Source organism: Cuculus canorus, chromosome 17, assembly GCF_017976375.1.
Source record: "Cuculus canorus isolate bCucCan1 chromosome 17, bCucCan1.pri, whole genome shotgun sequence".
Taxonomy (NCBI): domain Eukaryota; kingdom Metazoa; phylum Chordata; class Aves; order Cuculiformes; family Cuculidae; genus Cuculus; species Cuculus canorus.
Genome location: NC_071417.1, coordinates 9,467,144 through 9,491,783, shown reverse-complemented (window position 1 = coordinate 9,491,783; position 24,640 = coordinate 9,467,144). Strand labels below are relative to the sequence as shown.

General features: G+C 44.5%; 2 protein-coding genes across 2 annotated transcripts in view; both read left to right on the top strand.

Moving 5' to 3' along the window:
* The window catches only part of PTPN11 (protein tyrosine phosphatase non-receptor type 11), a 29,374-nt gene extending 15,738 nt beyond the window's left edge, over nucleotides 1-13,636 (top strand). The window contains exons 10-16 of the mRNA XM_054082464.1: nucleotides 2,235-2,366; nucleotides 3,255-3,409; nucleotides 4,069-4,136; nucleotides 4,790-4,941; nucleotides 8,776-8,888; nucleotides 9,088-9,188; nucleotides 10,197-13,636. Of these exons, the coding sequence (XP_053938439.1) occupies nucleotides 2,235-2,366; nucleotides 3,255-3,409; nucleotides 4,069-4,136; nucleotides 4,790-4,941; nucleotides 8,776-8,888; nucleotides 9,088-9,157 (690 nt within the window). The 3' untranslated portion in view covers nucleotides 9,158-9,188; nucleotides 10,197-13,636. The remainder of the gene's footprint in view (nucleotides 1-2,234; nucleotides 2,367-3,254; nucleotides 3,410-4,068; nucleotides 4,137-4,789; nucleotides 4,942-8,775; nucleotides 8,889-9,087; nucleotides 9,189-10,196) is intronic.
* A 1,651-nt stretch (nucleotides 13,637-15,287) lies between these two features.
* RPH3A (rabphilin 3A) overlaps nucleotides 15,288-24,640 on the top strand; it is a 69,972-nt gene continuing 60,619 nt past the window's right edge. The window contains exon 1 of the mRNA XM_054082446.1: nucleotides 15,288-15,400. The gene's annotated coding sequence lies outside the window, so the exon portion shown is untranslated. The remainder of the gene's footprint in view (nucleotides 15,401-24,640) is intronic.

The window sequence follows — 24,640 nt, the reverse complement described above, 5'->3', positions numbered from 1 at the left end:
AAATATACCTGGTTAGGAGTCCCTCAACAAGATGTGATTTAGCACTTCTGTTCCTCAGATCAAGTCCTTTGCCTTTGATTGCTCTGTTCTGCATGAAGACAGCTGCCTGTTCAGCCTCAGGCACCTATGAGCCCCTTTTGAACTGCTCTGGCAGTATTTAATGCTCTGAAAGAGGAAATTTTCCTGCAGTGCTGTGTCCCAGGAACCTCCATTTTACCTTTAAAGTACAGAGATCTTGTCTTACTTGCTGTCTTCTGGCAAATCTGGAGCTATTACTCCATTTCTGGGTCCTCATGACACAAGGGAGGAAAGAATAGGAAAGAGTAAAAATCCTTATTCTGGTGATGGTCACATCCTGCTTCCTGTGTACAGTGTAGTTTTATCTTTGAAATGTGTTGCTTCTGATTGTTTTTCTGTTTGATAAACAGTTTCTGTTGGTTTGTTTTATGATTCATTCTGATTCTATGATGCTGTGAGATGAATGTTACTTCTGAGAAAAGCTGGAGTTGAATGCGTAGCCAGTGTTTGTCAATGGTGACTGATAATTGCCGGGGTTCCCTCCTGCTGCCACAAACACAGAGCCTTTGTGTATGTGTCCTGAGGAGAAATAACGTTAGACTTTATGGGTTTCTCTTCCTAATCTAGGTATCAAAGCTGACACTGGTGGTGTCTGGAGAGACCATTAGACTTTGCTTTATTTTTCAGGCTTTGTAAACTTCTGTCCATTCATCACCCTTATAAAGGGATCCTCCTGCGAATGTACTGAAGGAAGGAGAAGCTAATCCTTTCCAGTGACCTTCCTCTTACATCTTTCTCTTAGAAGAAGAGAAATAAATTATGGGGTTGCTTTGGAAGAGTTGACCTGCATACACTCCTTTTTCTTTTTGATGACCTAGTGGATGGCCTGTGCTCCTCTGCGGCTTCTCTGTGATTCTTTCCAAATTTTACTAAGCCTGTCTTCTGTGCTCTGGCTGTGTAAAATTTTTTGATGTCCGATTACTTGATCAGTGCTGCATGCATTGATTTTTTTTTTTTCTTTTTTTTTCTTGATGCCTATTTCACTTCTTCAAAAATTGTGAATAACAGTCCTGATATAAAAGCTTTTTGATCTCAAACCAAGATGCTTTCAGATCTGCAGAAAGGAGAGAAACCTCTGCATCAGAAATGACCTCAAGGGCACATTGCCTAAGGAAGTGAGGAACTATGAAACATCTCAGATCTCCATAGAGTTCTGAATGTGCTTTAGAAGGCATTGTAGGAGAGCAAATACTTAAACTCTGGGTGTTTTGGAGGCAGTCCATTGAGCTGATGATACATGCGTCGCCATCAGACTGAAGCTTATTTTACCTTTGTGTGTTACTGTTCAGACTCGCTGTACCAGCTGCTCTTGTGTTCAGAGTTCTGTACGGAAAGTGCAAGTTACGTTGGCATTCGCTAAGATCAGCATCTCTTCTTTAGTTTGTACCCTTCTGGAGATGGCAGGGGAAGAACTTATGTTACATTCACAGGCTAACGGGAGGTGCTCCTTCCTGAACCGTCACGGAAACCAAATCAAAGCAGAGATAGGTGAACCATTCAGTGGATGGAATGTATCCCTGGCCAAAGATGAGAGAAGAGCAGCATACCGAAAGCTCTACATTTCAAAAGCTACTGATGCTGAGGCTTCAGTGCCCCGCCACAGGGAACAATGCTTTGTTCCTTTGGTGATTGAATTAGAGCACTACGTTAGCCCTTTCTGCTCTAAGTGATGAAGAAGCAAGCATCCACATTTCATTGCTGCTAAAAATGGCTTATACCTTTGACTTGTATTTGTTTTGCAGGCTGTTGTATTTTGATTGTAGAATAACCTGTAAGGCTACAGCATTCCACTGGAGATTCTCAGGGTTCTGAAGCCCCTACCTGGGTAGAAATACAAGTAGCAGTATTTTAATCTCTGACTTTTGAAACTGTCAAGGCAAAGCAAGTACTGAGATAATCACTAAAGCTGCTTGAAGGAGAGATTGCCTGTCCCTATTTGTCTGAAATATCTGGTGTTTCTCCCTAAAATGTTTTTACCGTGTGAGCTAAGTGTCCTGTTGGTGCTGCTAATTGTTGTCTGTATTTGGAAATGAAACCTCCAGAAATGAAAGCTTCAGCAATGATGTGTTTGTTAACCGGTTTATGAACCAGCCTTTCTTCTTACTGATAGCTCTTTTTTTTCTGCCTTTTTTTTCTTTTTTTTTATAATCTTGCAGAGTAAATGCGTCAAGTACTGGCCTGATGAATATTCCCTAAAGGAGTATGGTGTTATGCGTGTTAGGAATGTTAAGGAGAGTGCAGCACACGATTACACACTAAGAGAACTTAAGCTTTCTAAAGTTGGGCAGGTAAGTATGTTAGAAACTCTGTCCTTTTAATTTAGGTTGCAGATAACAAAAGAAAATACAGAAATAGGCTGTTTCTTTCAAATCAATAAAAGCACTAAGAGAATAATAAATTGAGCCCTGTGTCTTTCTTTGAAGCCCCAGGTTTATTCCATACATCTTCCTTTTTGTCCTTGGGATAATTGAAGATTCTTATACCTAAGCAGTTTTTGGCAGAAGATCATGGCTGCAGAGCTTTGAGGAAATCTGGAAAGAGGGATGATGATTTTAAGTAATCCCACTAGGCATTTGCTTCCTTTCATGGAGGTGGTTGCACTAGAAGAAAATGGTGTGTGTGTGTATCCAGTATGTAGAAAGAACACTTAAAGGAAGGGATACAAAAGATGAGGAAGGAAACAGTGAACTAGCATGGAAACAGCAGTTCCTTGTTAAGGAACAGTTTGGATCAGGGTGCAAAAAGAATTGTGTAATAAAGAAATAAGCAGGATGGCTTAAGATTGGAATGTCCATGGGATGCAGTGGAGTGGGAAGAAGGTGTGAGATGAGTGCCGCTAGGTATGAATGATGGGTATGACAGATGAAGGTCCCTTGCTGTTGATCATCCTCAGACAGAATTTTGCCATGGCTTCTAAAGGTGAGGATAGAAATGTTGTTGGAAACAGCTGCATGAGAAAGAGGGAGCTGAGGAAGCAGGTGGTGTGATTGACTTGTCACTCAAGCCAGACTTCTTCCTTGTGTGTTTTCTTCCATTAAGAGTCGTGGTGCTGTGAATACTGAGCAGCAGGTTGGATATGCCACCTTCTGATCTGACTCAGCTTTGCCACATAAAATGCTTTTAGCTGTATTTTGATCTGAAGGATTTTATTTCACTTGTTGGCATCTTCCTTCTAGGGGAACACAGAGAGAACAGTCTGGCAATATCACTTCAGGACTTGGCCTGACCACGGAGTCCCAAGTGACCCTGGAGGTGTACTAGACTTCCTAGAGGAGGTGCACCATAAGCAGGAAAGCATTTCTGATGCGGGACCGGTCGTGGTCCACTGCAGGTATGGTGATGCACTGTGCCTCTCCTGCTTCTAATCTCCATGTCTTTGGAATTCTGTTGGATACTCTTTTTGGGTTTTTTTTGGCAGGGGGGAGCTGAAAACTGTAAAAGAAGATGGCTTTCCCTGAGTACTACTCAGTCTTTGATCTTTCAAGGCGTTTTGCTTTCTGTTTTGCAAAATGATGTATTCTAGTTGGTTGTCAAATGGTTACCTTTGAAGCACGCTGTCTTTCAGAGCGTGCGTGTCTGTATGATTAAGGATTTCTGATGTTGTGTGGGGAGGTGGTACCAGTCTCAGGTAGGTACATTTTGAGTACAGGAGCATGGAAATTCTGGTATCCCATCGCATCTCCTGTGAGTGCTTTCTCCTCAGTCTTGGCTTACAAATGAGATACTTCTTAGACGGCAAGGAAGTGTTAGTTCTGACCTTGTAGTTTTCTTCTGATTTAGTGATGTGCAGAGGTGCTGTTATGACTTCAGTCTCTTCCACATTAAGTTGATTAGGTCTGTAGTTACTTTTGTCTGTGTGACTTGGTTTGCCCCTCGCTATAGTTTGGAAGTCTTACGTCTCTGGATGTTAGACTTTTACTTGGTACTTTGGTGTTGGTTCAGAGAGAGCAAAATAACTAACTTTTTCCCACCTGCTTTCTCTTTTTACAGTGCTGGGATTGGGCGAACAGGAACGTTCATTGTCATTGATATTCTTATTGACATCATAAGAGAAAAAGGTAGGTTTGCCCCACTTTTATATCCCTGCTGGACATTGACAGATATATCATGGTAAAACAGCAGGAGTGTTGACAGAATAAAGAATTCAGCTCATGCTACAGTCGGTGTGTATGTTTGGCATGGAAGAGACTTGCTCGTTCCTCTGGAATCAAAGTGCTGAAACCCTGCTCCCATTCAGCGTAATGAAAACTTTTAGCTGAGGATTAGCCAGGAATCTGATTATGTTTTTTCTCTTACTATTTATATTATTTCTTTTTTTGTTTTCGTTCTCAAATCATTCATGGGCATGTGGTTGTCGGTGCACTCATGCATACTGAATTTGAGTAGCTTGTTTTTGGAGGATTGTCTTGTGTTTATGCATAAAGCACCATAAACACTAACTCGGCATATGTGTTGAGCTAGGTTGCTTTTAAAGGCATATTGGAACGGTGTGAAGTGATGCAGTTTGCTCCCTCGAGACAGCTTCCCGCTTTATGCTACACTTCTTGACTGCTAATATGCAGATGTGTAGGATGAATCAGTTAAATGTTAGCAGTCTTGCTTATTGCAAGATTGTTCTGCTGCACTGCGTTCTGCTGGAAGATGAGGCCAATCTTTTCTCCAAAGACAAAGTTTATTTCACTTTTCTTAATGTGCTGATGATTCTTCCTAGGTGTGGACTGCGATATTGATGTTCCAAAGACCATTCAGATGGTGAGATCGCAACGGTCAGGGATGGTTCAGACAGAAGCACAGTACAGATTTATTTACATGGCAGTGCAGCACTACATCGAAACGCTACAGCGCAGAATTGAAGAGGAGCAGGTACACTTGTCCCAAGTATAAAACGTTACATAAGAACACATTGTCATTTGAACAGGGAGCAGAGTTGCTCAACTGCTGCCTGTGGTTTTTGGAGGCATGACTGCTGACTGTATAACCCATGCATTGGGAAAAGGCTGGCTCTGTAACCCTCTGTTAACAGTCTTGAGAGAAGTCAGACGATATTTCAATTCATTATGCTTAAGAAATGCTTAAATTATTAGGTGGAATTAGAAAATGGTAAAATAAAAAACGGTGTGTTTAGCCACTTGCTGAAGTAGAAAATAATTAGTCTGAGCGGCTTCTCTACGTGACTGCAGCTGGTGGTGCTTTACCTTCCATGAAAATGCTTGTGTGGATGTCATCCTGTCCCCCAGTCCCTGCAGCCCAGATCTCAAATTCTCTTTAATGTTATCTAGCTTTCTGTGCAAGCAGAATAAAAGATAAGGCTCTGTTAATTAATGCAGAACCTTGTGCTCTGTTGAGCTTTAAAGAGATTGCCAATCTGTTAGCTGTATTTCTAAAGTACAACAATCAAATCTAAATGGTAGTAGCTCTGGTATGTATTTTGCAGTCTTAAATTACATGTCTATTAGTGAAAGGTAAGTATATCAAGCAAAGATTTAAAAAATGAGTGTGCTCTCTTGCAAGACAGTGCAACAAAAAGCAATTAGGGGAGTGATTTGGTAAGGTAAGATGAGAGAAGTTTTGGAATACTTGGTGATAACTACAAGACCTTCAACTCCCTCTTTTGAAGCACTTCATTGTGCTCAAATACTACAGCCTTTTACAGAAGTTTCCTTGTTTTGTAGTGAAGAACTAACTTTCCCACTGTTGCTTTCATTTTCTGCCCTAACTCTGGTCATCTGTGATTTTTATCTTTGTTTCAGAATTTCAGTTTCTTCCCTTCTACAGCTGCCTTGCTGCTCAGAAGGAGAAAAACACTCCCAACTGCTCAGGCAGATGTGGGAGCTGTGTGGTTAGTGCGGTGCCAGGTGTGAAATGTAATCCTGTTTGGAGATGGAGTGTGCCAGCTTGGGCTTGGCACTCGTGTGTGATGTCTGGCTGCTCTGGAGTGTGGCAGAGTTTATTTTATATTTGCCTACATGATGTAGATGTGCTGTTCAGCAGAAAGGAGAGAGACTATTCCTCTCCGCAGGACGGCTGTTGTGTGCTCTGATGGTGATTAGACACAAAGTGAAGAACAAGAAGTCCCTCAGGTGTACTTTTTTTTCCCTGGCTTTGTTGTCTTACTTCGCCTTAGAGCTGTCTCATGTCTCTGTGGGTGTAATTATGCAAGCTTCATATCCTCAGCTTTGTGAATATGGTCTCTTTCTGCTGCTGCCATTTAAAAGAAAATGGGCAACTCTCTCCTGATTGTTGTAGTGGGTTTTGAATAGTGTTTTCTTACTGAGTGGAGCAGTGTATTTCTCCTATAGTGCTGAGGCTGAGTTAGTTGTGTTTCATCCTCTATTCTGTTAGTAGTTCAGAAGGCACGAGAATAAAAGTTTAAGAGACTGGAAGAAGAACATTGATTTACCTCAGGAGGTCTTGACCTATAACTACAGCAAGTGGCAGCTGGAGGAATAAAACAATATAGAACTTCTCAGACAAAAGCAAAGCTTTGTGGGGACTGTAGGAACTAAGGCCCTGAAAAAACCATGGTGAATTTGGAGTGCTCCAAAGCCTGTTCCAATAAAGCAGAAAAAAAATGGCTGAGTAGCAGAATACTATGCAGAATCACGGGATCATAGAATTTGGGTCAGAAGGGACCTTAAAGCCCGTTCAGTCCCATGGGCAGGGACACCTCCCACTGGATCAGGGGCTCCAAGCCTCATCCAACCTGGCCTTGAACACCTCCAGGGATGGGGCAGCCACCACTACTTTGGGCAACCTGGGCCAGGGCCTCCCCACTGTCGTGGGAAAACACTTCTTCCTAAGATCTCATCTCAATCTCCCCTCTTTCACCTTAAAACCATTCCCCTTCATCCTACCACGTGCTTGAATGTTACTCAAAAAGACAGTTGGGAATGAAATGCCGTGTTTTAAGAAACTTTAGCTTCTTCTCTATGCTTTCCTCAATTGCAGTTCCAAACAGTGAAAGTTTGACTTCACCAGGATGTGTTTGTTTTTTTCGGTTAGGGGCACCTTTATAGGAAAGAATATGAGGTTGTGCTCCCTTTCTAAAGAACACAAGCCAGCTCTGATTAGAAATCAGGTAGTAATGTTAGCTAGCCTGTTGTCATACAGGACTCGCAACCAGCTGGCCTGAAGACGTGGATATGAGAAGAGCTGTATGCTTTCATGTAGATGTGTCTGGTTTTTGTTTGTATGCAGGAAAGAAAATCACTGCTCTGCTAGCATTCCGTCTTGCATTGCAGTGCTGCGAGCCTCAAGGTTTCATAGAATTAAGTGTTGTCTTAAATATTGCCTGTCGTCTTACAAGTGTTGAAGAAAAGGAAAGTGAATTTGTTTTGGGGTTTGTGGTTTGTTTTTTCCCTGTGGGAAATTTGTACGATCTCTTACATCTAGGACACAAGCAGTTCTTACCACAGTTCTGTTATTCTGAATTGGAGAGGATAATTACAGTGAATTAAGTAGAGGGAAGAAAAGCCAGATATCTACTTTTTCTTGGCTTGTTTTATCTGTTGCAGTCAGCTTAAGTAATAGAAGAACTGACTGATTCTTTTTAAATTGGTTTTACCGTGCAGTACATCTGTAGATGGAGCTGGCATTCGTCACGCAGGTTTGGGGTGGTGGAAATCAAGCTCTAGTTTCAGGCTTGAGTATATTCTTGGTGGGTGAGGGGTTTGTACCCATAACTCTGTAGACTGTAGCGGAGTTTGAGCCTTTGCAGTTTATTTAAATCTTGGTTTCTAGCTTTAACTTTCCGGGTAATTGATCTGGACTGAGGGTCTGTTTGAAAGAGATTTGTCACGAGGAGGTAGGAGGCTGGGAGAAGTTCAGTAAAATAGCAGACTAAGTTGAGCAAGTTTTGAGCACATCTCAGAAGGCCATCTTGGAAAAGCTTCAGCCTGCATGGCTATACAGAGTTCTTAATGGAAACTCAGCAACCAGAGCTCCCCAGAGGCTCTGACAACTCTGAGATTGAATCAGAGTGGTTATTTAGTGCTTGTGTGAGCATTCTAAAACCCTTCAAACCCAGTATCCTGCAAAACTTTGAACTGAGGCTTTAATTTATATATAGGTTTCAGTGTATGCAAGTGTTATGAATGTTTGTCTTGAAAATGAAGGAAGCCGTATCCCCTTTCTTTCCTAGCGTAGCTTTGCTTGCTGGAGCCTTCAGTATCTGTAGATGAATGCCAGCACAATTGGCTGCGGCTTCTAACATATGCTGCTGAATACAAATAACAGCTTGGGCTCTTTTTATATCAAACCTAATGGGCTAGGATGTTATTTTATTAGAGATCTTGAAAACAACGCTGTTACTCATTTGGCCACATCTCCAAGCTGGAAATAAGGTCAGTGGGAAGCCCACTGGCTGGTACTGTCTACTAAAGAATGAAATGTGGTTTCTTCTGCCAAGTAAGATGAAGATTGTGTATGAGTGTTGGTTTGTAAGGTTGGTACATTCTTCTGGAGATGGTAGTGGAAAGAGGAATATTGAAAAGTGAGGCTTTTGAGGTCTTTCAACAAATAGCTAAAGCCAACCTTTAGGTTGTTGTGTGTGTTGTCTACAGATTTGAGCTCTCTTCTGTCCATGGGCAAAAATTTTTTCTAAAAACATACGCGGTCAGTTATATGTGTAATTTCTCTGCTACTTCAATGACTGCTTTCTATTAGTAATTCAAAACCTTGTTGTGTTTTGCTTCACAGAAGAGTAAGAGAAAAGGTCACGAATACACAAACATTAAATATTCTTTATCGGACCAGACAAGTGGGGATCAGAGCCCTCTTCCACCCTGTACCCCAACCCCAACGTGTCCAGAGTAAGTTCACTTCTGTTGTTAGTGTGTAAGTTTTGAACTGTTCTAACTAATCTTCAGGGATCTTGAGTGAGAATATTGCCCTGTGCTTTGTTCTTAAACTACATGGAGCGAAATAAATCCTCACTGGATTATATTGTGTGCACAAATGTGTTTTTTTCAAGGTAGAATCTTTGGACTGTAAGTCTGTGTTTCATTTCAGAATGAGAGAAGATAGTGCTAGAGTATATGAAAATGTGGGGCTGATGCAACAGCAGAAAAGTTTCAGATGAGAAGATGTACAGAGACTTCGTACAAAGACAGGTATGTGTTTTCAGGAGTGAACATACAGATCTAGCCTGGAGTTTTGGGGTTTAGAGAAAACAGACACAAAACTGAGCTATGAGAAGGACTTCCTAATGTCCGAAATGCATGTAATCGATCCCTCTTAGGATGTTTAAATTCCAGAAGTTAATTTTGATTGAGATGCATCTAGGCTACCCTTTCAAAACAACATGGAATATCAGCCTTGGTAGTTTGGCCTCTTGTTCTTGTGCCCTGAGTCACCAGTGACATGAATTGGAAGCCTTTTTTGTTCTGGAGGCTGAAATTCTGCATGCTAGCAAAAGATGAGTAATAACTACAGTCTGAAATTCCCATGTCTTTAATAAGCAATCTCCTGGCTGATGATAAGGATTTGTTTGCTTCTAAAGAGATTCAAAGAACGCTTAATCTTGTGCTCAGCCTCAAGGATACTGCTGTGCCTGTGTGATGTGAGCAGTTGGTGTAGTATTGTTGTCATAAATTAAATCCTTTCTTTTGATAAGACACAAACGTGTGGATTCTCTTTGTTATGGTTTAAATATCTGTTATAATTTGGTTCTTGCAATCAGACAACTGAATGTATATATTGGTTATTAGCTAGTAGGTTTATCTGATTCTTCAGTTAATGGGCTGTGAACACAGCAAAGGAATAGCTTTGAATTAAAGGTGTCTTTACTCATTAATTTCTTTTGGACTCTAATCTAAAGCCTTTTGTCACCGTTCCCCCTGTGCTTTCAAAGACTATAGAAATCCTATTTTCCCTTTTCCATCTGAGAGCTGTAAGTGTGTTTCATCCATTTAGTCCAAGGACCTTCTCCCGAGTTTATACCCAATCTCATCTTCTACTACCAAAGTACCAGGCAGTTTATAAGCAAGGTTTGAGACTTTTCATTGAGCTTAAGGGTTCCTTGAGTTGAAATTGAGCACCTGTGTATAATGTCAGAATAAGAAAGAACTGCTAATTTCTTCCTAAATAATTTTTTATTTTATTCTCTCTTCCTTTCCCAGAAATGAATTTGGTTTTAAAAAGGTCAAGGAAGAGGTGGAAGAAGTTTCACATGAATGGTGAACTCTGAGGGCTTCGTACCTTTTTATTTACGGTTTTAATCCTTCAACAGTAGGAAAAACTTAAGACCACCTAAAGATTGTTTTTATCTTTTCTCTCCAATACCTGATTTACAATTGCTCGTTTTCCAAATAAAAGGAAATCCTTTCTACAATGTAGACACCTACTTTGTGGAGTCAGTTTTGAATCCCGCAAACCTTTGGACAGTCGTCAATTTGGTTTTTTTAGATAGTACTTTTGTTTCACAGTATGGCTATTAGTTGGGGTTTTTTTTCCTTATTTGAGCAGTTGTGGGATACTTTTTTTCTTGGGGGGTGGTGGGAGAGCGTTGATGTGGATAAATCCATTACACTAATGTAAAATACTGATGGGAACAATACTTGATTGTTTGAAAACAGTGGATCGTCAGCGTGAATGGAATCAGCTACGTGATAAAATTTAGTCCTAATACATTTCAAACTTGGACTGAGTTTCATAGAGGTGAGCGGTTATTGATATGAAGGTGCTTTTTGTGATAAGTGATGGCTTTGATTACGACTTAGCTGAGTGACTGGATGGGCTGTTTTTGAGTAATTATGCAAGGTAGTCTTTACATCAAACAAAATTTCTTTTAAATGTTCTCTGCCCAAAATAGAAATTTACTGTATCTCTCAAAAGAGCCTGGCGGTTTGTGAGGATACTGTCTCTTAATTTGTCTGTGTTTGTCTATTAAGCAAGAAATTGAACTGGCAGAGTTTAGGTATTTTAGAAAGTTGCATGATGACACCTTGACAGCGTATTAAAACCAGTGAAATAAGTAATCCCCTGTGCAGGCTGTTACTTTGGTGTAAAGTAACCTCTTCCCCTTCTGCCGGGGAGGTGGAAGCTGTTGAGCCTTCTGGTTTTTTTGTAAGGCCTTATGCTAGTCTAAGTGGCTAAATTAGAGTTGTGTGGGGAAAGCAATGCATGGAAGGTAGCCAGCCACTCAAATTGCCTTAGTTGAAGGGCAGCGCAGGCAGCAAGGCCAGCAGGCTCATTTTGGTTCATTCCATCAGGCAGGAGTTTACGATCATTCTGCCTGAAGTGCCTTTCAGAGCTGTATTGAGTTTGCTATCCCAATTAGAGTTATGTTCATCTGAAACCAATTCTGGTGATTGTTGATGAAGCAAAGTCCTCTTCTAGAGATTCCAGAATGAAGAAATGCTGTTAAGCTGCCAGTTAAATGGGTTTCTTGACTTTGTTTGCTCTGTCCAGTTACCTGGACCAGAAGCTCTCTGTGAAGCCATCAGTAGCTGCATGGGTGTGACAGTGGCAGAATTGGTCCCTAGGTGTGGGCACTGGTGGCATTCACTGTCATCTTTCCCCATGCTTCTGGGGAAGCTCTGTGACTTAAGTGGTATGAAGGGATTATTGCCATTTTCATACCGCAGATGCAGATGGTGGATGTTAAATCGCTGTGTGTGAGGGTGCAGGCCCAACGGAATTGTGTTGTTGGCCTTACTAGTGAACTACGCTAAAGCCTGGAATGTAATTAATGCAGCTTTTTGAAAGGTTAAGTGGGAGATTCCATTACCTTTTCCTGAGAGTGCTTTGCAAAAGCAAATATTTGAACACTTTGTTTGAACTGAATGAAGGTGCTTCTTTCATGTTAAGCCGAATTTCGTTACTTTGCCTGTTGTCCTTTTTGTCTTCCGAGGCTTGGGGCTTTTTTTGGAACTCCTCTCACCAGCATACCGCAATACATGTTTTCATGTCAGAGCCTTATACTTTACTCATAAATACTTGTGCCCTTTCTAAATCTAAAATTTCTAGTCCTGATGAGAGAGAAATCTGTTCACTCGGTAGTGAGATACCTGTTCGACATTGCCTGCTTCCTCTCCTGTCCCTATTTACAGCTTCATCTGCTGAACAGGGATCAGCTATAAGTGTTGATATTTGCATAGAGCAATTGAGCAGTTAAATTTCTCTCTAGAGTAGACAAATTCTACGCTTCATACGCTGTCGTAAGGTGGAATGCGTGGTCAGGTTTGGAGCTGTCCTGCACCAAACAGAAAAGTCAAGGGAGAAGTCGAGAGGAATGGGAGAAGGATCCTGAATGAATCTGAACTCTTATGAACTCAGTTAATGTGATGTATCTGAAAAGATTGACCTGTGTAAGCAGCAATCAGTTACGTGGCCAACATCAAGTTTCCTCTCATGACCTCATTTTAGCTGTTTAGAACCTGCCGCTGTAGGGTTTTCTTTTTTTTTTCTTGGAACCAGGGAATTCTTACTGCAGAATGTGTATTAATCCCGGAGAGCATATGGTGGGAGAACGTCACTGAGGGGGAACAGGATCGGAAAGACTGTGGATAAATATTCCTCTTAACTGGCCCTGCTGAATGGCAAAGGGGAGGCCTTGCAAAGTAAAGTCTGTCTGCCTTTCCTGCACTGGCGCGAGAGGGGTGATGATTCTTAAAAGCATTTTTAACTTATTTTAAACAATGGCTGGGGGTTATGACAGATGAAGCAAGAAAGAGGAATGTCCTTTGGTTCAGGGGAGAGAATAGAATGTGCGTTTCATGTATTTCTAGTGAGTTTTTAGAGAATAAATTTTAAGCCTTGATTTACCAGCTTTTGCTGTGTCAGTGGAATGGAAAAGGGATGCAGTTCTGTTGTAGAAGACTTTATACCACAAGGGAAACTTTACCCAACTCCTAAGGCACAGTAATTTATGCCAGCATGAATTTGCTGCAGACTTCATTTACTGAATGTTTTATAGTGTACACTTTAATTTCCACTAACTGTTGTTAGGACTGATTGGTTCTCCTATTAATCCTGACCAAATTTTACTTTTTCCTCTTAAGATGTGTGTTTGAAACACAATTAACTAGGATTCATCTAACAAAGTTAAAACCTATTTCCTTTTTTGTTGTAGGGATGGGAAAAATCACAGCTGGTACTAGGATGTGTTGTCAGGTTTTGATTTCCTACCCATAACTTCATTATTTCAAATTAATTTTTAATTTCTCCCTTTTAAATAGCGAAACATAATAATTTCAAGCCTGTTTATTTATGACATTATTGTGATTTGTTTTTTATTACAGTACTAAAGACTAATGAAAAAGGATCCTTTTATTAGGTGGAGTAGACCTTGCATTTATTTTTTTCCTGCAATGTATGAAGTATTGTACCAGAGTATTAAATGAAATGTAATATTTTATTGAAAAATCTCTATCCTTTAAAAGGAATACATTTAGGATGTCATCAATTTGATGTGAATCATGTAAATGTTGATAATGCGCTGTTTATTATACATCTAGTGTTTCAAAAGACTCACTTATTGCCTTTTGCCCACGTACATTCTGTAGACCTTTTACAATTGTCAAAATGTGACATTAAAATAATAGTTTATGTATAGAAATATTGGTGGTTGTCTATTGTTTTCTGTGCTGGTATTTATGGGTCTTAGTTCAGCTGCTCTGCTAGCTGCGTTGTGGTTTTTATTGCTGCGAAGCTATATGATCAGAAACAAAAGCATATCTGTAAACATGGGAACTTCCAAAAAAGGAAAAAAAAAAGAAATTAAAAAAAAAAAGAAATAAAAATCATTTTCCTAAGATGATTTGTCAGTTACTCTGTTCTGCAGCTTGCAGTGAGAAAGGATGGTGTTGTATGGGCACAAGTCTTCCTGTCCAGATCACTGTTTCCCAGTCATACCGAGCCGTCCGTGGGATGAGATGCTGGTGGAGAGCAGCTGTCCCTCCTGAGAGCCAGGGCAGCAAAACTCTTATTTCATGTGAGGTACCTGAGCTTTTCTCTTCGTGTTTTTACCACCCGTTTCCCGCTGGCTGTCCCGTACGAGGTTCCCCATGCTGTCCAGGTGCTCCTTTCCCGTCAGCCTTTGGTGGCTCTGGGCCTGGGAGTCCTGTGCTTGTGCTGCTGCGGTGGCCAGGTGTCCCTGCTGCCCTCTGCTCTCTTTCCTGCTCTGCATTCAGATACTTGGCCTTCGTTGTTTCTTTCCTCATTTTTTAACTTCTTGTGGAACATGCTCAAAACTGGGATGGGGGAAGGTTGGCCTCTCTTTTTTGCTATTAGTATTATTGTTATCTATCAGTTTTAATTGGAGGAGAGGAAGGACTGTTCTTTTTTGGCCACATCCCACTAAAGTGCAACCAATTCTTCTGGGGTGACAGAGAAAGAAGCTGTTGCTCTCACTCCTGCTGCTCCTTTCTTCCAGATTTTTTCACTTGCATGCTTTGTCTTTGGGACTCTGCTGTTTCTTGGGATCTTGTTATACCAGCACCATGCAGTGACTCAAAAAGAGAGACTGGTGCTTTGAAAAGGCTCTGCGTTACACCTCAGGCTCCTCTGCCAGCTGCTGCCACCATACTTCAAAAGCTATCAACATTTCTGACTCTGTAACGCTTGGAGCTACAGAGCATCCAAAAATGTGATGTCCTACCTAGGCTGGAGCAGAAGAACGTACACGTGCCTGTAAGTATTGCCTATTGGTGTAATTTTAGGTTCATTAGTATTGCTTTTTCTCTCTTGAAGCTGTTGGAATGTTCCTGTTAGGCATTTTCTTGCTGTTATTGATTCCCAGAAACTGGGCAGCCTGAGTGGCTTCACTGAGGTACCAGGGGGTTTCAGTTCAAGGGAAGGTTCCGCTAAGCTTTCGCTCTGCCCTGACCCTGCTCTCGGGGCCGAGTGCTGAAAATGCAGCTAAGCCATCCTGCAATGTTTTAGGAAATATATGCTGTGTGTGATAACGCAGACAACATGAGCGCAGCGCAAATATCAGCTGGATTTGTAGTAAAACAAGCTTAATCTTGGGCAGTGGCAAAGCGTAGAGATAATCTGCTGAAATGGCAGGAAGGAGGCAAAGCCCTGTGGTCGAGGCCTCTGCAGATCCACGTGTGAGCTGAATTCAAACGAGGACAGTGGCTATGTGGAACAGCTCAGGTTTAAGGCATGATTATCCCACAGAGTAAGATATATTATTTTTTATGAATGCGCCTTACATTTTGCATCAATCTGTGTGTGGCAATGGGTTTATAATCCGTTTCAGGGTTGGAGAGGGAGGGGGCCTGGTCCAGTCTGAGAAGCGGTAGTGATGGGCTGACACTTAAAGCACCTCCTGCTTCCTCCTGGGCGGCTGTGTTGTGGTTTTGTTTACCCCGCGTAGGTAAGTATGGATGGAATTTATTCTCACAGCTCTCTCGGTGTTTGTACAAACCTAGATGATCGGATATTGTTCAAGGACAAGTTTGTTATCTCCGTAAAACCTTTGGCTGACTTTTTTTCAGGATGATCTCCTATGCAGTTCATGTTTAGGTTGGACGAATTGTGAAGCGTGCCTCCTGTTCTATAGGAAGGCGTGTGCATTGTGCCACTCTTCAATCCTGTAACAAGAAGAGCTCAACGGGTTAGGAAAAATGAAGGTGTCCTTCAATCAACCTATTTGCTGTTTCCAAAGAAATTGTTTTTCCAGTGCATCTCTTTTTGGCAGAGATGTTCAGGTCGATGTTTTGGCAGGTTCCATGTTCAGGGTAGCAATTCCTGTTTCGTGTTCCTGTGTGTTGCACCTCGCTGTGCTTTTTAAGCCTCCACGTGCTTGTCCTTTTGCTCGGGATCACCCTTGTGAGTCCTTTGCACGGTGCTTGTGCCTCGAGTCTCTGAAATCTTCCTTTGCCTTGAGCTGGGGCCTGAGGCTTGAACATGTACCTGCTTTTTTCCTCTTTTTCTTTTGTAATGGTTGGGAAAGACACCTTCAAAGGATTCTAATGTGCTGATTGCTGTCTTGTTTTCCCCACGGAGTCAGACAGTGTAACGATTCGGAGATCAAAACGTTTGATTTGATAAAAACCCAGCTCTCCCAGTGAATGCCTCCGGGTGCTGGAGGGGACATTTTTAGCGTGCTGCATCTTGACATCTCGCTGTGTTTCTTGGCTTTGTGCATGTTTGCTCCTGGTGGAGGAAAGATCTTTGGATTCTTATGCCAATGCTTTTCTCAGTTTTGGTATTTCTGTTATTGTATGTGAAATGGGAGGGGAAGAAACTCCCCAGTCTCTCTTGTGCTAGAAATCGGGCTGGAAGATGCTGTGATTCCTTCTGGTCTTCTATTTCATAGTCCTATGTCTGGGCAGTTTATGTTTGTTTTTTCTGGCCGCAATCTTTAACGTTATAGTTCTGTGAAAGTCTCAAGTATATTTAGAACTATAAATGATGGCTAAAGGGATATAAAGTGCTGTGTAAAAAACAGGAGAGAGAAATAACCTGGAAGCGGTGGCTCTTTCAGACTGCTTGGTCTCATTTTATCTCATGTGTTGGAGGTTTTGTAGGGAGGGTGAGTGTCCTTTTGTGGGAAGGCAATGGCTGTGTCTTTCCTGGTGGCTGGCCTGCGGGTATGCAGAGCAGGTCGAAGACTGGCAAGTCAAGATTGATTGTGCTCACAGTTTCAGATAAGCCTGACCTCAGCTCCTGCCTGGCTGCAGCAATCCTGTCTTGGTCTGTACATATTTGGCTGCTTTGGTCTTCCCGTGGGAAATGGTGTCTCTTGGGAGCCTGTGCTTTGGATACAGACCCACGCGTGGACACGTCCTCCCACTGCTTTCCTGCTGCTTCTGGCATCCTTTGGCAGCAGCTGATGGGACTTGTAGCACTGTCCTAATTTAGCACAGCAGAAAGCTGCTGTAATTGGGGTATTCTTTGTGTAGGCTTTTGTGCAAACAGCAAACCTCCCCGGGACTCGCAGCCATGCAAGCTCTGTGCTTTGCAAGTCTTTCTCCTAAGAGCATCAAGATCTGGGTTTCGATGTTCACCCGTCTCGACTGCGGCAGTCGGGGTGTTATGCTGGTGTGCAATCTGCTCCCCTTCCTTCAGTCTCCTGGAGCTCTCGTGTTAATCACAGATGTTTGCAGTGACTGGCGTTATTGTAATTAACGGCCTCCCTACACACTGCAGTCAATTCACATTCCTCACGGCTCATGAGCTTGGGGAAATGCAGCACTTCCAGAGCATCCACACTGGATCGCTTCACGCTGCTGTCACTGCAGGTGTCCTGCATGAACCTCTGCATCACCTTCAGCCTTCTCGTTTTTGTGATTCGGAGGCTCCTGATGTCCATCCCTTAATAAAGAGATTTCACTAAATACTGTATGAAATGCAAAATCAATCTCTAAGGGTTCTCCCCAAAGAATCCATCTGAAAGTTAACCTTTTGATTCATAGCAGCTTGTAATTGTACAAATCATCGTTGGCTGTACTGAATTTCGATTAGCTTTGGTCTGTTTCCCAGGCCTAGATCTGCACAGCAATCTCTGCCTCTGGACAATCTGCTCCTAACATTCACTTGAATCAGTCGAAAGGCTTTGAGTGGTGACTTCCATCGTGGAGACGCATTTCTGCTTAACATAGGAAAGCGCTAGACTCTGTGATTCAAATTGCTCTTCCCAGGCCCGGATCGCTGGAGGGACTCAGCCTGGACTGTGGTAAGAGGCATGAGAAAAATACGAAGCTATTCTTCCAAATACTGGGTGCCTGCTGTTGAGGAAAACCAAAGAATGGAGCCAGCATCATGCTGTCACCCTACAGAACAAGTAAGTTTGCCCTCAGGTTGGTTAGGTGTGACAGTCTCTACTCCGTCCTTCCCGAAGGAAGAGTTGGGGTCCTGCTACCTGTAGCTCTGTCTGGTGCTTTGAATATGAAGCTTTTAAGGATGTATTGCACCATCTTGATTGTAACACAGCTTGAGAAACTGGGGATGGAGCCCTTGTCTTGCCCACTGCCTGGGCTTTCCTCACATTTGCTTTCCCTCTCCCTGGTCAGCATCACCGTGCCTTAAGCTGTAGGAAAGGAGGCTGACAGGACAACCGATGTTTGGAGGGTACGAGAGTCCCCCTTGATGGGTCTTGGAGCCTTTTTCTCCCCTTTTTCACAAAGGGTTTAGGAAGAAGGGCCGTAGTGGTGGCCGGCTTCCTTCTGCAAGACTTGTTCCCCTTTCTTCAGCCGGTTGATGAATATTTCTGACACACAAGACACTCCGTGCTCTGGCACAGGGTCAGAAACGCCAGGGAGAGGCTTTGTTCCAGTCTGTGCTGCAAACGGGCTGATTGCTGGTGCATAAGAGCCCGGAGGCTCTCGCATGTGAGTGCTTGTATCTCAACTGCAAGAGGCTCTTTGTGCTTAACACACTCTGCTCCTTTGTGCTTTGGGGCAAAGGGTTGAGTTAAACAATTCACTGGAAGGCTCAGCACTGCTGAGTTTGACCCTCGGAGGTGTGGGGAATAGCAGACTGTGCTGACTTGTCAGGTACATTGTGAAAATAAACACCATGAAGATCTCAGGCCTCTGGAATATTATCCCAGCAGGTGCCAAAAGTACCCAGTGTGAGATGTTTATGTATGGTTCACCTGGCTGGATTGCTCTCCTGGAAGCCCCTTTGCTGGAACACGGAGGTAGTTTCTTACCCTGGTGCCTCCAGCCCTGGCCAGGGCTCACTATGATCCCTTGGCATCGTCCACGAGCTTTCGAGGCGGCTGCAAGCAGCGTTTGTTAAAGCATCCTTGTGGCACCGCAGCAGCGCAGTTACCCCAATCCCTTTTCAGCACAAACTCTCCCTCTTCCAAACTGTTATGTTGATTATTTAAATGTTAAACCTGTAAAACAGTGGTGTGTGTTCGTGTTTTTCATTCCTCAGGCTTACTGACCCTGCTGCCTTCCTGTTTGCTGGAGGCTCTGCTTTGCTCGCGTTGTCCTCGGTGTTTAGCTGGGATGTGCAGGCACGGAACGTGCCCCGTGTACTGTCAGGCTGGGGCCAATACGCGTTGTAGCTGTTTTATCTCTATTAATAGTTATTTCCTCACGGAGAATTTTTATGCTTCCGTGCACTTCGGGAAGGTTTCTTTCAAATTCTCTTCCTATCACTTGCGATAAATGGTGTGTCAGTTCCAGGATAAATAGGCAGGATGGGAAAGATGTTGCCATAGTAACAGAGGGATTTCAGTGATTGGTATCCATGGCGATTGTTGCTAAATTCTGAGTGATTTTAAAAACGCTTTATTTAAAACATAATGAGTGCGCTGCTGCTTACGGTGCTGGCGCGGTGGGGAGCGTGTGTGTGTGTGTGCGTACGCACACGTGCGTGCACAGGCACACGCGCTTTCGAGAAGCAGCTCAATCATGCATAAAAAAGGAGGGGAATTTTATTTTCAGGCCATTCGGATGCTGTGTCATGTGACAGCGGGACAGCATCAGCAGCCCCAGTCAAATCTGCCTGCGTGGGGTCCCCAGGGGCTCCTTTGCAACCCGGTGCTGCAGGGGGGACGCCGAGGCTCCAACGAGGTGGCTGCGGGTGACTTTTTGAGGCCAGGCAGCCCCTGGAAAGGGGGGATGTGTATTTGGGAGGGTGAGGAGGATACCTAGATCCATCTCGCTAGGGTTGTGATGATGGGAGCACCTCTGCAGAGCTGTGGATGGGCAAAGGGCGTATGGTGCTAAAACCTGCTGAGACATCCAGCTTATGCTTTGGGGGGTTCCTGTCCTGGTGTGGCACAGGCTTTGTAAGCACAACTACCTTGCCCCTGTTTGGTGAGAGTGGTGTTAACTCTCTTTCCTCTCCTCACCTCGTCGCTGTGTCTTCGCTTTTGCTTCTGGTAGAGGAAGGGTCCGGGTGGAAGTCACCCTGTGAAGTGCAAGGTGGAAGGGATGCTCCTGCCTCTGTCACACGGAGCAGTGGTGGGAAGGGCACTCTGTCACCATCTGGGCTCCGCTTCTGCTCCAGCAAGTCCTCGGCTGGAAGCAGGCAACGTGGGCTCCCAGGGACGCGGCTTTGCCCTCTTCCATAGGCTCAGGGAGGAAAACACTGCTGTGTTTTGGTGAGGGCTGGGAAAAACCAGGCAAAAAAGTCCCTTCGCTATAGATCTGTGACTGCTTGGGAGCAGCGAGGGAGCTGGGGAGATGTCTGTGTGTGCAGGAGGCGATGGCCGATGAGCCGGTGTCTTGGCGCTGCCTCCTATGACCCCGTTGTTATTGCAAATGGAGCAGGAGCAGCTGCTGCCCATTCCATTAACTGTCCCATCCTGGCAGGGGGCTGGAGCGCTATCGCAATAAGCGCCAATTAAACACCTCTGCAAAATGAGCTTGTGCCCGCTAGGAATTGCATTTTATTAGCGAGGATGGAAAGCATCAGAAACCTCTTCCTCAGGGACCCGGCTGGGGGTGGCTTGGTTCTTCTGTTTTATCTCCAGGATGCAAATATTTAACCTGCTCGCTTGGAACAGGTCCATATAGAGCAAACGGGGGCCAGGCGAGGGGCCACCTGCTCTGTGTGCCCTGCCGGGCAGGGGTCCTGAGTGCAGGCAGAGCTCCCTGAGCGATCCCTGGCTCCCAGTGCAGAGGGAGGTCCTGAGCACCCCTTTGCTTTTTGCTAAGGGAAAAACTACCCATTTTAGGGAAGAGCAGCAAATGGGAGCGTTGAAGCCCTGAAGGCAGGTTTGGTTTAATAGGTGGCATTTCTCTTTCCCCTTCTTGGTCCAAATATCCTTTTTCTGAGCCAGAATTTCTGCTGTTTTTCACTCCAGGCTTTTCCTTTCACTGGACGGAGGCAGTCCTGGGGTGCGGGGCTGGGTGTTTGATCAACGGCATTTGTTAGGTATGGATTGCTCATGCAAGTGCCTCTAGCTGTCCTGGCAGGGATGCAACTGCCTCTGCCCTTTCAGATGCTGAAGTAACAAGCACTTTGTAGGTCCTACAAAACAACAACTTTGTGTGATTACACTTCAAGCCCTGATCTTGCACACATTTCCATGCAAGACAAATAACTTCCAGTGTGGGAAGCTTTTTCCTTCCTGAGATTTTCTTTTGCTTATCCCTGAGCCAGGGATTAAAAATAACACTGACGTTTTGGTTGGGTTTTGATGACTTGACTCTCATTAGCCCTGCATGCTCTTTTGCATTGAATGCTATATTTTATACACCAAACTGCAGTGTTTAAAGGGTTTTTGAGGGCGTCCTGCATTGCAGCCTGACCCGGAGGCTGTGTGGGTTTTCTCCTGCGTTGGTCTCAGAGCGATGCCTTCCAATCAGGCTGACACTGACTGCTCCGCTCCTCCGGCTGATGCGACACCAGGGGTAAATGTGTGTAAACAAAATATATTTGGCCGCAATAGACTGTGTTAGTGCCGCTTTGCCTGCTGCTGCGTCCGGCCAGAGTGCCTGGCTGATTCCCCACTGCATCGCACCGGCTGATGTAATTCTGGGGGCAGTCATCACCAAGGGCAATGTTTCGTACCTAGTTGAGATATGAAATTGCTTCGTGTTACTGATGGAAATATAACCTCTGTGCCCAAAGCGAGTAGTGCTGAAGCGTGTCAGCTATTGAAAATGAAAGGATCTGTAGCGTTTTAAGGATGGATGGCTGAGCCCTGCCTGGGCTGGTGGGAGAAAGAGATCTCAAGAGAGTGAACGGAGCACCCATTCCCCAGCAGAGCTACTTTTCCTGGGGAATACATCAGTTCTGGCACATGATGAGTGCCAGGCTTTCCTTTTTTTTTTTTTGTCATTCTGGGCTGAAAAATGAAGTGTGTGCTAGCGATCATTATAACGTCCGCTGAGTTTGTTAAAGGATCTTTTTATGAGCCGATTTGCACAACTCCGCTTCTGGGCTGCTAGGCATGATAAAATACTGCCGTTCAGGCTGTCACGGCAATAATTGGTTGGCATTATGAATCATAAAAGTATGTCCCCCCCCGGAATTTTATCCTGACATTTGATTTAATTTTTCTTGACATCCCATCCATTATATTGCATCGCCTGGCCCTCTGTAGCTGGATTTGCATGTAGGGAGAAAGGACCAACAGGTTACTTAAAGAGCAAAGTGGCTGTCGTGGGAGCTCTGTGCAGGCGAACCTGTTTCTAAATGAGCTAAAATGCTTTAAAAGTGATGCTCAAGAAGCAGGATCCTCCCTCCTGCTTAAATCTGCCGGCAGAAGGAGAGGCGGCTCTGCTGTCTGGTGGGAGTGTGATAGGGCTGTGTCTGAGCTGGGCTTGTAGGACATGGATGGAAAAAGAGTTTGGGTTTGGTTTTACCAAGCTTTACTCAATATTTCTGTGCCTTCAATGCTGCTATAACGAGGAGATGGGGTAATCTCGACGCTGGCCACTGGAGACGTGGAGCAGATGTGGTGTCCTCTGTGCACCGTGTTTTCCGCAGGACCCTCCTGGCACGCGGTGGCACCCTTGGTGTGGTCGTGCTGTGGCCTTCAGCCCACCAGAACCAGGGAGGATCGTGCCGGGGCGAGCCTGGGTACAGGATCAGCTCCTTTCCTCGTTTAAAGCCTGTGGGATTGCAGGTCTGGGGACACGCAGTGATGTGACCAAGAGTGAGTCCAGCTTGCTGGAGGTTTAATGAGCTTTCTGCGAGACCCTGAGCACACTGGCATAGCTTTGAAGGCAGGAGAACTCCCCTCTCTCCTGCCATTTCCACTTTGGTGCAAGCCCAGCTGGGGACCCCTCAGTAACATCCCCAGTTGGGGCAAGGATCTGCCGCTCCGGTGGGACTGCAGGCACCTTCCCTCCCTCCTGGCACAGCCGCCTCTCATGCAGACTGGTAATTAGCGCGAGTGTAGGATCCTATTAATTGCAGCAATTGTGATGTTTAGATTTCTGGGTTAATTGCTAATATCTGGTGTAACATTTTTCCCTCTGGATATTTTTGATCACAGTAATTAACCTCCCCCATTTGGAGGGGCAGACGTTCATCGCTGTGTTCTTCAGCAGCCCGCAGTGAGGGTCCTGGTGGGATCCATCTCCACGGGTGCCGTGGTGGGCTTTGGGCTTCAGGAGAGAGACTTACTGCAATACGTCCCCTCCGAGTGTTTATCTGATGTATACTTAGGAAGCTGAGGATATCAGGAGCCACGCTGGCTTGCCTTTGAACCGTTGCTGCTGCCAACCATGCGTATTTTCAGGAAGAAGCTGGATCGTTACGGCTTTGCTTTCTTATTATCACTGTGATGATAAATGGGAAGCGGAGATGGGATCATGAGGCGGAGATGGGACCATGAGAGCCAAACACGGCTGCCTGATCACAGCACATTTCCATTTCCCTTCCCACCCCTCTCTCCTCAAGTCCTCTCTTGCAGTCCTGATGGTAAATAATGCTGAATGTCCCACTCCGGCTGCAGCCAGGACTGGAGACTAGAAGATAGGTGAGGGCAAATCATATTTGTAAAGGTCAGTGTGGTTTGGTGTCTACTCTGGTGTGCTACAGTGGGCTCTGTAAAGGCAGGTTTGCTCTTGCCAACACTCTACTTGAACCTTTCTGGGTGGGTGATGGTTCTCTGATGATGCTGGTTGAGCTCTTATAGGGCTGGGACTGTGTTAGCTTTAGTTTGCAAACTTTTCCCTGCTGATCATGGAGCTTCGGATATGTGGAGCTGTGCTGAGTCACGTCTCGTCTTGCTGTCCTCCAGCCCATGTTGGATGGACAGCAAAATGCTTGACTCTTCTGAAACCCTTCTCAAACACCAGCTTATAGGCAGGGCAGGTGCCAAGTTGGGACTGGCTGGGAGTAGCACGGGTTCCCCAGTTGTGGTTGTCGAGGTCTGTGTGCCATTCAAGTCCATCTCTGTGAAGCCGCTGGAGCTGCGTTGCAGAGCTAAGAAGGTTGTCTGCTTTTGGAAGCGACTTGAATCAGGTTTTACTTCAAGGCAACAGCTTTCCTGGGGGAGGTGCAGGGTACATCCCTGCCCCAAGGAGCCCATCAAGCCAAGTCCTCCATCACACGCACAGGCATTGTCAGGATATGCTGGAGGGAAGAGAGGGTCCTTCTTGTTCATAGGATGGGTCAAACTTATCAGACACTTGATGGCTTCTGAAGCGTCGTCTGTATGAGCTCCCCTGTCAAGAATGGTCTTTATTGAGAAAGATGAGGAGATGCTGTCAGAACCGCACTGTGGTTGGTGGCAAACACTTGGATGGCAGTCACAGAGGACCATTGCTGGCAGCGACACATCCAAAGTATTTAGTATAACAAATCATTAGCACCTTTACTTTTTCCCGGGCATACCTACCTTCTAAGCTTATCTCTAAACCTGCTTCCTCTCCCAGACGTGGGGTGCATCTCTGAGCAGCACAGGCTCCGCAGCTGGAGAGCAGAATCCTTGGCCAGCAGGTCTACCCGTGTTTTTTTTCAATCCTGTTAATAGGCATTTGGATTTTAATAGATTTTTCTCCCACTGGGCACAAACTGAGAGCTGTAACTGTGGCAGGGGGGTGGATGAGATGGGATGCTGCCCTGGCAGTGTGTGTGGTTCTGTTTGAGCAAGCAGCCCGACGGCAGGGGGTGAAACCATCCCTTGGTGTTCCTTGTGCTTTCAGCTCGGACCTGGATGAAAGCCTGGGATTTTCAAAGGTGCAGGATAGAG